The sequence below is a fragment of the Oreochromis niloticus genome, linkage group LG11, assembly GCF_001858045.2.
Source record: "Oreochromis niloticus isolate F11D_XX linkage group LG11, O_niloticus_UMD_NMBU, whole genome shotgun sequence".
NCBI classification, from domain to species: Eukaryota; Metazoa; Chordata; class Actinopteri; order Cichliformes; family Cichlidae; genus Oreochromis; species Oreochromis niloticus.
The window spans coordinates 1,947,182-1,959,769 of NC_031976.2; the positions used below are offsets into that span (position 1 = coordinate 1,947,182).

The window sequence follows — 12,588 nt, forward strand, 5'->3', positions numbered from 1 at the left end:
TTTCCAAGCTAACATAAGAAGAAAAACATACTGAGAAAGAGATCACCAAAATATACATGTACAAATGTGAAATGGTCATATGTAGTGTGAAAGAGCTATTTGAGATCTTTAAATTCAAAGTAACGTATAAAGCCACTTACATAAAACATGAAAAGGCGGAGCAGCGATGCCCATCTCAGCCAGTGTATGATGGTGGGGCAAGATGGCAGCTTCCACAACATGACGCCAGCACCTATGTATTTTTAATAGATAAATGATACGTTTATGACAATGTATCAATTTGTTGGAAGATGTAATTACACCTTAATTATGTATTTAGAAGTACAAAATGATTTTTTTATCAAATCACCTCAAAAAATGACTTACTGTACTTACTGTACCTTTTATGGACTTGACTTTCTAATTGATTCTTTACGACTAAAAGGGGCGGCTGTGGCTCAGGAGGTGAAGCAGGTCATCTACTAATCAGATGGTTTTTGGGTCGATCCCTGGCTGCTCCAGACTGTATGCTAAATGTTCTTGGGCAAGACATTAACCCCAAGTCACTCTCTGATGCATTCATCAGAGTATGAATGTGTGTGAATGTTAGATAGAAAGCATAGAAAAAGGGCTTCTATGAACAGGTGTGAAAGAAGCAACCTGTATAGAGCTCTTTGAATGTTCAGGTAGAGTAGAAAAGCACTGCAAAAAAAATTTCTGTGTGTTTCTTTAAGACCTCAAACATTACTCACCTTGTTGCAGGTTTCCTTATTAATGTTGAAAACCCAGAATGGAAACTGACCTTACTGCTTCCTTTAAGCATCTAGAAGCTGCTTGACATCTTTACAGATCTATCTATATCTCTCAAAACTGTCTATAATATTTCTTTACAAGTTTACATATTGTAATTTTGCTATTGTTAATTCATCTTTCCATCTGATAGAAGAATCCCTCCCTATTATGATTTCAATTTCATCGCTGGACGAAGCTACAAAAATTTTAATTCATGCCACCAACATTCGCTATATCCAAACTATTGCCTAACACATAGATTAAGCTCGTCAAACATCTTTCTCATCAGTTCTTTGGCAACAACAGAATGACTTCAAGGTTCTTCTGCAGGGGCAGACCTAGAGAAATGTTCTTCGGGTGGCAAAGAAATCACATGGGGTGGCAAAATCAAAGCCTTTTTTTTTCAAACACATATGCAGGTGGTTACATATGGTTAAAATGATTCAAATGCAGTAAGTATACATGTTTTTCATATAAATATAGTCTATAAATAGATTATTTTCTCTAGCCCCATAATTAAACACTTTAGTTACATAAAACATGTGAGTTTTGATGTTATGTACTGTAAAGCCTGTATAATAAATAAATATGTAGCCCAATAAGTCTAAAATCCAGAAAGCTACACAACATGGGGAGGTTCATTTACAAACACAGGTCTAACTTGAGTTTCACTGTTTTTTGTTAGAAAACAATCAAATTGTTACATGCTTTAATTACATCATTTTCATTGATATACTGTATTAACACAACTGATCTGAAATCACACAAAAAACTTAAAATCCTAGTAGTAGTTTTTTACTGTAAAAAACACAGACATGTTGAATAAGTCATTTGTATAACTTGAAATGCAAATATAATTTGTACATTTTGAAAACTTATGCACACATTTTGTAAACATATACAACTATTCATCTAAAAATGCAGCCAATACATCTGCCGTTTTCTTTTAAAATTTTGTACAACCATTTAAAAATATTACTAAAACTAAAATGAGAGAACAGTCAGGTCTCACAATAAGATGCCCCACAAATGACGAGTACCAGTGAAAAACATTGTTGATCCACCAAAAGACAGAGGAGAACAGCACAGGGATAAACCAATGAGCTGTGCGGATCTCGTGCACTTCTTCGCAGACACGCAGTCTCCGCCCCTCACGTGACGTGCAAATTTGTATTATTTAATTAAATTAGACTTTACAGTATTTACATTATTAACGCACACACATTCATTTTAATAAGTCTGTTTTAATTTTTTTTTTCAATCGACCGCTCGGGAAAAAAAATATAATTATTATTTTTACGCGGGAGGTCAAAGGTTACTAACAAAATGGCCGAACACGCTGGATCGGGCGTCACAATACTATGAGCTGCCGAGCAGAGAAGAGGATATTTGGATGCTTTGATGCGCATCGAGTGGAGCATTTGTGGAATAGACTACTTATTTTTTTAATAAGGATACAAAACAAGTTATTGCTGCTCGTGGCTGATATATATTCATGAATGCGTCGGAGTGGTTTGCATGGAAAACAGTGCACAGCGGGCTGCGGGCGATACAATCCAAAGATTCATCGACAGCCTGACATAGTGATAGTTTAAACATTCCGACTGCTAACATATAGTGCTTTGGGAGCACTGACGAGCACCCTTTAAACGTGTACGAGTCTGGTGAACGCAGGAGGCTTTGAATTGTGAGCCTGAAGAGCAGCTCAGTGCGGCTGAGGCAAAGGAAGCATCACCGAGCGGAGTTATGGCACCTTAAAAGTTCAGCAAAGCACAGCGAGAAGCAGCGATGAACAGGAAGAAGGACAAAGGCTTCGAGAGCCCGCGACCCTTTAAATTATAAGTATCTGAGCAGAATTTCTTGCTGTTATTGTCATGTTCTATAGTAACAGAAGCAAAGTTAAACCTAGCTTAAAGTGGGAAAAGTCAAGACAAGTAAAGAGCGCTTTAGCTTTAGCTACACTTTGTACCTGGCTAACACAGAGAGGGTTTAGGTAGCTACATTCATAAATGAAATGTTAACTGTTTCGTTGTGTCACTGCTTTTACGACCCACCAGGTTGTGTGCATCAACAACATCAACTTCCAGAGGAAGTCTGTCATCGTAAGTACAGCACTTTCACGCATAATGGCTCATCTGTTCACTGTTAGACAGCAGATACTCCTCAGTCAGCGATCTGACGAGACAGCAGCGCTCTCTTGTTTTGCTTCCTCTAATCACGCATTTATGAAGGGTGCATTACTGCTTCAAAGAGTATTACTTACTGTAATATAAGCCTGCAGTCTCGTGTTAATAATTCATCATTTTTATTTCTCGGTGTTAAGCAAAATTACGTGTCAATCTTAAAAGTAAGTTTTGCAAGAAACGCTTTATTTAAAAAAAAATTGCTAAATAATGTCTAATGAAGACCTTTACCACAAGGTGGTAGCATTTTCCCAGAAATGTGACTATTTTACATGCACTATATTCTTTTGTTTCTAAGAGGAATTCTACCTAATTTAATATTTCTGTTTGTTTGAAAAAGAAACCTCTGTGGTGCTCTTTTAGCATGCTGACAGGATAGTTGGTGAAGAATCATAGTAACATGAATTCTGCACAGATGTGGAGCTGGCATTAGCTTTATGAACATCTCATGAAGATAGAGACAGTGTAGATAAACTAAACTGGTGCCCATCCTCTGTTATTTCTAAGGTTTCATCTGTCAGGACATAATAACAAAAATCCTCTGAACAATACCAAAATTGAAAATGATGTAATTACAAATTCAGAGGAATAACAATGCATGATATATTACCTGTGTCTTTACTGTGGACCCCTGTTTACCTCAAAATACAGAAGCAGAGTGTGCAAAAACTAAGTACACTTAGTGGTTCAATAGCTTGTAAAACCACCTTAGCAGCAGTAAGTGGAAATAATGGCTTTCCGTGTGACTTTATCAGCGTCACATTGTTTGAGAGGAGCTTTGGCCCACTCCTCCTCCCACTCTGCTTCATCTCCTTTCACTGAGGTTTAGTTATTAGGGTTCTTTTACCATCACTGTAGTGGTGTAGGTGTTTTTTATTCACATTCTGTTTACAAGTTCATTTTTTCGTGCTTTAAATACATGTTGTTATATTTTGCTGACGTCTTCCTTGCCTGTGTATACTTCAGGGCTATGTTGAGCTCACCATCTTCCCCACCGTGGTCAACCTGAACAGGATCAAGCTAAACAGCAAACAGTGTCGCATCTACAGGGTCCGAGTAAACGATCTCGAAGCCCCGTTCCTCTACAATGACCCCACTCTAGAAGTTTGCCACCATGAGTCCAAGCAGTGAGTATATCCATATTCTAGTTATTTTGGACGTCAGAATATGTGTTAGTATACAAAGTACATCTGAAAGTGTCATTGATTTTCCTTTTTAATTTACATTCTATGGTAATAACACATGTGGAATTATACTGGAAGGAAAAGGTAAAGCTGTCTTAACCAGATGAAGGAAGTTGCCATTTGATTGGTTTTCAGTCAACAGTTGTCAGAAGTTTAATAGTTAAATTGACTGTCTTAATATTGAAGCAGTCTTTTGTGTTGTACTGAGGCGGTGCAGGTGTTCTGCAAAGAGCAGTTTAACTAGTGCAGGAATGGCCTGTCATTACTTGCAAGTTTGGGCCAAAAGAATTAAATTAAAAAATGTACAAATTTCTGTACTTGCTGTATCAAAAAGCACCAGATTTAGTGACGCACCTGTGTACAGTGAGGTCTACCTGAGGAAAGGAAAGGCAAGAGTTCCTGCTGCTGCTGCTGCTGCACAGGAAAAAAATCTTCAAAATCATCAGCCTCAAAGGCCGATGTTGTTGCCGGCATTTCTGCTTGTGCTGGTGCATTGTGTAAAAACTAATAAAATGCTGGAATTTTTTCTCTCCTGTGTCCTCCTGGGCTCTTTGTTGTGGGCAGTTTCCTTGGGTGTAAACATATTTGTTCCTTTTTTCACTTCTTTGTAAGTTCCTTCAAACAGTTCCCATAGTTTCAGAAATCTCTCTTCAGGAGTTTGGTGACAGTTTTGAGTCCTTGTATTGATGCTACAATTACTATTCTTTATACTGACACAATGATTGTTATTGTCTCACTGATAAATTCAAAGCTGCAGTGAAAAGCTTGTTTGGAAACACACAGGAGGAATTGACGGTGCTGAACAGGCCAATCACAATAGTTGTGGGCGGTGTCAACCCCACGTGTAGTTACATTTCTAGAGAGGTGCACGTCAGGTTACCCCATATGTTACACTGTAGGGTTTCAGAGAGGTTTGCAGTTACGGTATAGGTACGGGGTAAATTTCCCGGTGAAGCATGAGTCCTGAGTCAGGGAGAGAAACAGGCCTTCATGCTGGAACTGCTGCAAAGACACACTTAGTGCGGGAGACTGATAAGAAGAAGAGAGCTGCTTGGACCAGAAATAGAGAAAAAAACAGGTTTTGTTTGGATTCAGCTGTCGTGTTTGTGAGACACCGTGAAGGATTGATGGGCAGGATCAGAGGTTTTAGCCAGAGCCAAAGGAATATCCGCACTAGAGTAATGAAATGATTTTAAAAAAAAAATCTGTTTTGTTAATTGAGGTTTCATTTCCCCAGCATAATATAGACTCGTGTTTATTAAATGGTGACTCAAAGAAGGTAACACAGACTCATTGTCTTTACTGTGGACCCCTGTTTACCCCAAAAACCGTCTGTGAGCCAGGAAAAACCCTGCTGTAAGCACTGTTTGACCAAGAAACAGAGTGATGGAGTGCCACATTACATGACCTGGTCTCCAAAATCTACAGACATAAACTCAAGCGAGATGGTTAGGGACTGCAGCCAACAAGTGTTCAACATGTGTGGCAGCTGCTTCAAGACTGCTGGAGGAGTTTCAGGTCAAGAGTAAAGAGCGTGCAAAGCTGTTATTGAAGCAGAATTAGGCAGCTTTAAGAAATTCTAATGTTGCATATTTGGCGTTGTTTACACTCTCATCTTTGCACCGTAAATCCCTGTTATTCATAATTTTGAGGTTTTTCTACACTGTGGAAAATAGTCCCAAAAAAATTTAGGTTCATGTATAACACTAGAGAGGGAGTCCGAACGATCGGGCAGGCCGCATGAGCTAGCAGTTGGCAACAGTAGGGAGAAAAACTCCCTTTTAATGGGAAAAGAAGTTTAAGCTCAGTGAGGGAAGGCTGTCTGCCACGTCAGGTCCCTTTATTGCTGGTGGTTGCATTTGGAGCCAAAGACACTTCGTGGAACGATGAACTGCTGTGACTGGTTGTGTGTTTAATTTACTGAATTAGCTTAAACTAGCAGAGCTGTCTGATCATTTGAACTGTTTGGAAAATATTTGGCTGTGACTACAAAAATGAGAGTGAGAAACATTATTTAAGAAGTCATAAAAATAAGATTTGAGAACACAGAGTTTTAGTTATCTCATTTATTTATCTTGTCACATTAAGATTTGTGTCCATCAGAGTGGATGGCTGTTGTTATCATCGACTGCATACTTAAAGAACAGCACTGAATGCTTACTGCGTGTCCACACAGGAGGAACCTCAACTATTTCTCCAGCGCCTACACTGCAGCAGTGAGTGCCGTGGACCCGGACGCAGGGCACGGCGAGCTGGTCATCAAAGTCCCCTCTGAGCTCTGGAAACAAGGAGATGGTAATGGAGTAGTCTACCAAGTTTTTGTTGTAGCACCTTTCATGCAGATTAGTGCTTTTACTTTGATATCAATGGAGCCGATAATAAGAACAAATGTAAACAAAACACAAGTGAAACTAAAAGCACAGCATACATTAGAATTAAATAAAATAAATTTATCTAATTGAGATAAAGTGCAATAAAATGTGCAAGTAAACTAAAAGTATAAATAAAATAAAATTTAAAAAAACAAAAAGATTCAAAAAGACTGAACATAAAATAAAGCACAATAAACTCAAAACCTGTTTGTAAACTAAAAGCATGTTAATAAAGTAATACTGGATGAAATGCAGTCAAATAAAGAAACACTGTAATAGCTAAATAGAACTACAGCATTGTCTCCCAGCCACAAAGCCTGGTTACAGAGGCACACGTCAAGTTTCAGGTTAAATATTTCAACACTTCAGCTGCTCCCAGGCCCCGGCTCACTGTTACAGCCGCTCTGACCATTTAAGCTAAAACTTGCCCACACAGTTTTTCATTTTATACCTGGACCAACTAGCAGATGCATGTCAGGTGAGCTGAGGGGCTGTAATGGCTATATACACTGTAAAGACTCGAGCAGCTGTTCGGCTGTTCCTAAAATCTGCCAATCAGATGGCAGCAACTCAACTCAACTGCATGTAGACATGATCAAGACAACCTGCTGAAAATCAAATCGAGCATGAGAGTGGGGGAGGGACAGTGGTTTCAGTGACTTTGGCATGGGCGCGTGGTCTGAGCATTTCGGACGATGTCAGAGGAGAACGGACAGACTGCTTTGAGCTGATAGGAAGACGACAGCTGCTCAGGTAATTACTCATTGCAGAAAGGTGGGCAGGAGGGCACCTGCAAACACAACCTATCAAACCTGAACGTAGATGGACTAAAGCTGCAGAAGACCGAGAGGGTGCACTCCGGTCAGCTGTGGCCGCACAATACAATAAAGATCGCATTCCCACTGTGACATTATGTAGGGTCAAAATTTGGTAAAAACACACTACCTGAATATTGGTGCCGACCAACTGTTCATGGTTAGTGTAGCCATCTTCTGATGGCTGCTTCCAGCAGGTTAACACACTGAACTCCAGTCATGATGAGTTCACTGTACAAAAGAGGGTCGAATTGAATATTAGCATGCTGTACCAAAAAAATAGACCATACAAACAATTGAAATAAATCAGTTTGGAAGCGGGCAGGCTGCCAGGATATGGATGTGAACGCGAGTTTCTCTGTGTCTTTCAGAGACAGAAACGCTCGAGAACAAAGAAAATGAAATTTAAGGGGGAAAAACATTTGGAGGTAAAACTGGGTCTCCTGTGTTGTGGCTCAGTGTGAGCTCACCAGGTTGAATTTAACGCAAAATTTAACATTTGCTCCTATTTCTTCCTAAATTTGTCTTAACGTCAGTGTAACTATAAAAAGAAATACTATTTCACGATGACATCTACAGATTTGGTCCTAAAACTGGTGCTTACAGTATCCCTGTGGCTAGTTTACGACGTTGACACGATTGTCTCAAGTTATCATTTTCAACAAATAGTTCTGTGTAGAGAAGAGTTTGAAAATGCAGAAAAATAAATTATTTGCCCGTTTAAGGCCAGCATAATCTTTACCATCTATTTTAATTTTTTTTCAAATGACATTTTATTTTGAAAAGTCATCACCTGGTTACTTGTCTGTTGATTGTATCAAGTTCACTAAAATAAGGTTTTTGCCTTTTGTTGAATGAACATAAATAAAAATGTTTTGTTTTTGTTTTGTTTTTTGTATCCAGATCTGAAAGTGTTGAAGGTGTACATAGAATTTTCTCTGGACCAGCCCAAAGGCGGCCTCCACTTTGTTGTTCCTGATGTGGAAGGCAGCATGGCGGAGAGGGGAGCCCATGTGTTCTCCTTTGGGTACCAGAACTCCACAAGGTCTGGAAACAAACACTCTTCTTGTTTGCAGTAGATGAATAAATAAAAACCGCATTCTTTGGCTCCATGTTGACAGATACAATATGTAGAAGTGACTTTTTGTTGTGGATGTTCCAGTTTTGGAAGTTGTGATGAAAAAATGAAAATCTTCTCCTGTCACAGATTCTGGTTCCCCTGTGTGGACTCTTACTCAGAGCTGTGCACATGGAAGCTGGAGTTCACTGTGGATGCGTCTATGGTGGCTGTATCATGTGGGGATCTGGTGGAGACCATTTACACTCACGACATGAGAAAGAAGACTTTCCATTACATCCTTCCCATCCCAACAGCAGCTCCCAACATCTCCCTGGCTGTGGGCCCATTCGAAATCCTTGTGGACCCCTACATGCACGAGGTGGGTCCTCGTTCTCTGTTCTTTCTGCGTGGGGTTTAAATAAATCTTGCAGTTATTTCATCCTGCAGGTATTTATACAAACTGCTTTGGGGGAATAGAAACGAGACATCAAACATGTTCAGTTTAACACAGTGCCTGTTCTTTAATGAAGATGTTAGCGCACTTTAAATAGTTGAAGCCCACCTGTATGAGCTGCAACAGTAATTTATTTGTCTCCTGAACTGAAATCAGGTCCTCTAACACACAATCCTGCAACATCCAAGTAGCTAGGATTATGCATTTGAATTGGGAGGGGTGGAGTGTAATCTGCTGTGAAAGATGTTACACACAGCACATTTACATTGTTGTAAATGACATGTTGATCTGTGTGTTTCTCAGTAAAGAAAGTCATTTTGATGCAGAACGAAATATTAAAAGCTGAAATCACTTATAATCTATTATAAACACATACCAGACATAAAAACATAAACATAAGTATTTTGATTCAGTCTCGAGCACCTTTGAGATGAAGACATGCTTGGTACTGCAAGTACACATCATGTGGTACTTTTACCTCTAACCGGAGCACTTTTCATGCGCTCCCGATGCATGGATTGATCCATTAACCTTCAGATTGGTGGACGGGCATCAGCTGACCACATGGCAGTGTAATATCTTTGAACCAGTGATATTAATAACATAACAATGATGCATTTCACCAACTAGCATTACTGGCATCAGCTAGCAAGGGCAGCAACCTTTAAACATCTCATTAGTGAGTCACACACATTTCCAGTAAATCCAGTAAACATTTTTCATTGTTTACTGGATTTACCACATAATGTCTTATGTGGTAACCAAAAGTCAGACAAGTTTAAAAAAAGTTCATGAAAAAAAATTTGTGGTTAGACTGAAGTCTTGTGCTCTGTGAGCTGTTGTTTTGTTTTTGTTTTTGGTTGTTTTGTTCTCCGATTGTTCTCATAACAATTTTGAGGTGTTTGGCTACAGTTACGGGCAGCACGGTGGCACGGTGGTTAGCACTGTTGCCTCACAGCAAGAAGGTCCTGAGTTCAATTCCACCATCAGGCCGGGGTCTTTCTGTGTGGAGTTTGCATGTTCTCCCCGTGTTTGCGTGGGTTCCCTCCGGGTACTCCGGCTTCCTCCCACCGTCCAAAGACATGCAGCTTGTGGGGATAGGTTAATTGGATAAACCAAATTGTCACTAGGTGTGAATGTGAGTGCGAACGGCTGTCTGTCCCTGTGTGTTGGCCCTGCGACAGACTGGCGACCTGTCCAGGGTGTACCCCGCCTCTCGCCCTATGACAGCCCCCCGCGACCCTGAAAAAAAGGATAAGCGGAAGCTACAGTTACAGAGATATGTTTGGAAAAAGCATTAACCCAAGAAACTAGAGAACATGCTGTTAAATGTGCGATATGATGAAATCTATCGGATGACGAAATGAAAACATCTGTCGTTTCAAATGATACACTATTGTTTGTTTCGTTGTGTCGCAAAATACACTGTTTACAGCAGTGGTTCCCAAAGTGGGGGGGGCGCGGTATGAATTGATAAAAGAATGTTTGGACACTGCTAGCATAATGGACAGGTTTTTGACACAACAAACCTCTTCTACCACCCACGCAAGAATCACATGAAAGAAGATGGAGAGAGCAAAAAAGCAAAAAAGCTCAAAATAAAACTTAGACTCAAACATTAGAACAGACTTTTCCCTGCAGTATGTCGTGTAGCAAATACTTGTATATAGTTTCATGCATCGGTCAAAACACTCGACTCCAGGTACACAACGTCCAGCTGAAAACATTACAAACAAGCTGAGTTGCCCGAGATTCACAGAATTTAGAGAAAATGCACTATTGTGTGACATATATCCTCATCAGGATGAGAAATGTCTTATATCAGGATATGAGATTTGGGTCATATCACACAGCTATAGTGTTAAACATGGTGGTGGTAACATCATGCTCTGGGGCTGTTTTGCTGCCAGTGCACACAGTGAATGTAACAATGAAGGACACAGACTGCTGCAGCACTGCCTCATACCATCTGTTGAAACTTGCGCATAGTTGCAGGAAAGGACCCTACCATAAATACACAAACTGCTCTGGAACAGATAAATCAGGCTACCACTTTAATTGGATTCACTGACCCCAAACCAGTCAAAAATGTACTGGACTGTGGTTAAAAGTCCTGTCCATGAAGTGTTTGTGTAAACTTTAACCTCACCTGTACACCTTTTAGATAAACTGGCTTGAATAAATCCTGCAACGACAGATGCAGAATGCAGATGTCGAATAATCCAGACAGATGACGTTAGTCCAGCTTTTTTACCTTTTTATCCTAAAATGCCTTTAAAGTGGTTTAAATGGAGCTTTGTCCTGCAGTGTTTTTGATGACCACTAGATGTCACTTAACACAAGGTTTCTGCCACTTTTATGTGTCTTTTGAAAGGAAAACGGTGTAAATGAAGAATAATACATCGGCTCTTGTCACATGATCTTTGAAATACCACTGAAGCGTGCATGTCTTTGTTTCCTGTCAGGTGACACATTTCTGCCTGCCGCAGCTGCTCCCTCTTCTCAAACACTCAATGTCTTTCCTGCACGAGATTTTTGAGTTCTACGAGGAAATCCTGACGTGCCGCTATCCTTACTCCTGTTTCAAAACTGTGTTTGTGGACGAGGCCTACGTTCAAGTATCCTCCTATGCTTCCATGAGCATCTTCAGGTAGGTCATGATATCAAAGTTCACTGGTCCTTCTTGACAGCATTGATATAAGAAATCAGCAAATGTGAAACACAAATAGATTGCTGTTGAAGGCGTTTTTCCTCTCATTCAACTGCTGCTTCTGTCTTTCAGTACCAACTTGCTCCACAGCGCTATGATCATTGACCAGACTCCCCAGACTCGCCGCTGTCTGGCTCAGGCGTTGGCTCAGCAGTTCTTTGGCTGTTTTATTTCCAGGATGTCCTGGTGAGTGTTAACATGGGATGGTGAAGTAAAGCCAAAATCTGAGACACGAATTCTAGTCCCCAAAGTCTAAGCCTTAGAAAGAGGATGAGGAGTCCTGTCGCTCGGTAGTAGAGCTCCTGCTTCTCCACATTGAAAGGAGCCAGTTAAGGTGGTTTCCTCCTGTGTTGTTCTGGGCATGTGCTGCCGGGAGGAGGTTACAGGGTAGAGCCAGGACACGGTGGGAAGATCTGATTGTCCTGGGAGAACTTCAGATGAGCTGGAGGAGGTGGCTGGGCACAGGGAGGTCTGGGCTTGTCATGATTTGTAAGACAATGTTGACTCTGTCACAATGCACCACACTTTTCACTCTTAATTGATACATTTTTTTGAACCTTAATTTGTTATATTTTACTAACACGTGGACTTCTTTTGTAGTAACATGTTTTCATATCATGTTTTGCATCAGTTTAAGTGTTTTTTTTTCTTTGTGGAAGGTGTCACAGATTTAGACAGCTTTTAAAGTACGATTCATTACTGAAGAGTATGATTAATGGTTTCAAATACCTTTGTTTAGACAATTTTTGACATTATCAATTAATCAGTCCTCAAATGTTACTTGATGATTGAGTGTTTTAGTGTTAGACTAGTCAGTCAAATTTTTCTCCCCTCGTGTCGTCGACCAAAAAATTAGTCTCCTAAAACGTCCCTCACACTAATATCTGATATAGATAAGAACCTTCAGCAGTGTGAGATGTTTCTATAAAATGCAAAGCTTGTGTAACACCATTGACAGTAGGGCTGCACGATTAATCGTTAGAAAATCCCGATCTCGATTCATACTTATGTGCGATCTCATTTCCAAATGACAACGATT

General features: G+C 40.1%; 1 protein-coding gene across 1 annotated transcript in view; it reads left to right on the plus strand.

Annotated features, from left to right (window-relative positions):
• Positions 1–2,075: 2,075 nt before the first annotated feature.
• The window catches only part of taf2 (TAF2 RNA polymerase II, TATA box binding protein (TBP)-associated factor), a 41,634-nt gene continuing 31,121 nt past the window's right edge, over positions 2,076–12,588 (plus strand). The window contains exons 1-8 of the mRNA XM_005472365.4: positions 2,076–2,609; positions 2,819–2,873; positions 3,921–4,081; positions 6,315–6,433; positions 8,229–8,370; positions 8,533–8,764; positions 11,305–11,489; positions 11,622–11,735. Of these exons, the coding sequence (XP_005472422.1) occupies positions 2,560–2,609; positions 2,819–2,873; positions 3,921–4,081; positions 6,315–6,433; positions 8,229–8,370; positions 8,533–8,764; positions 11,305–11,489; positions 11,622–11,735 (1,058 nt within the window). The 5' untranslated portion in view covers positions 2,076–2,559. The remainder of the gene's footprint in view (positions 2,610–2,818; positions 2,874–3,920; positions 4,082–6,314; positions 6,434–8,228; positions 8,371–8,532; positions 8,765–11,304; positions 11,490–11,621; positions 11,736–12,588) is intronic.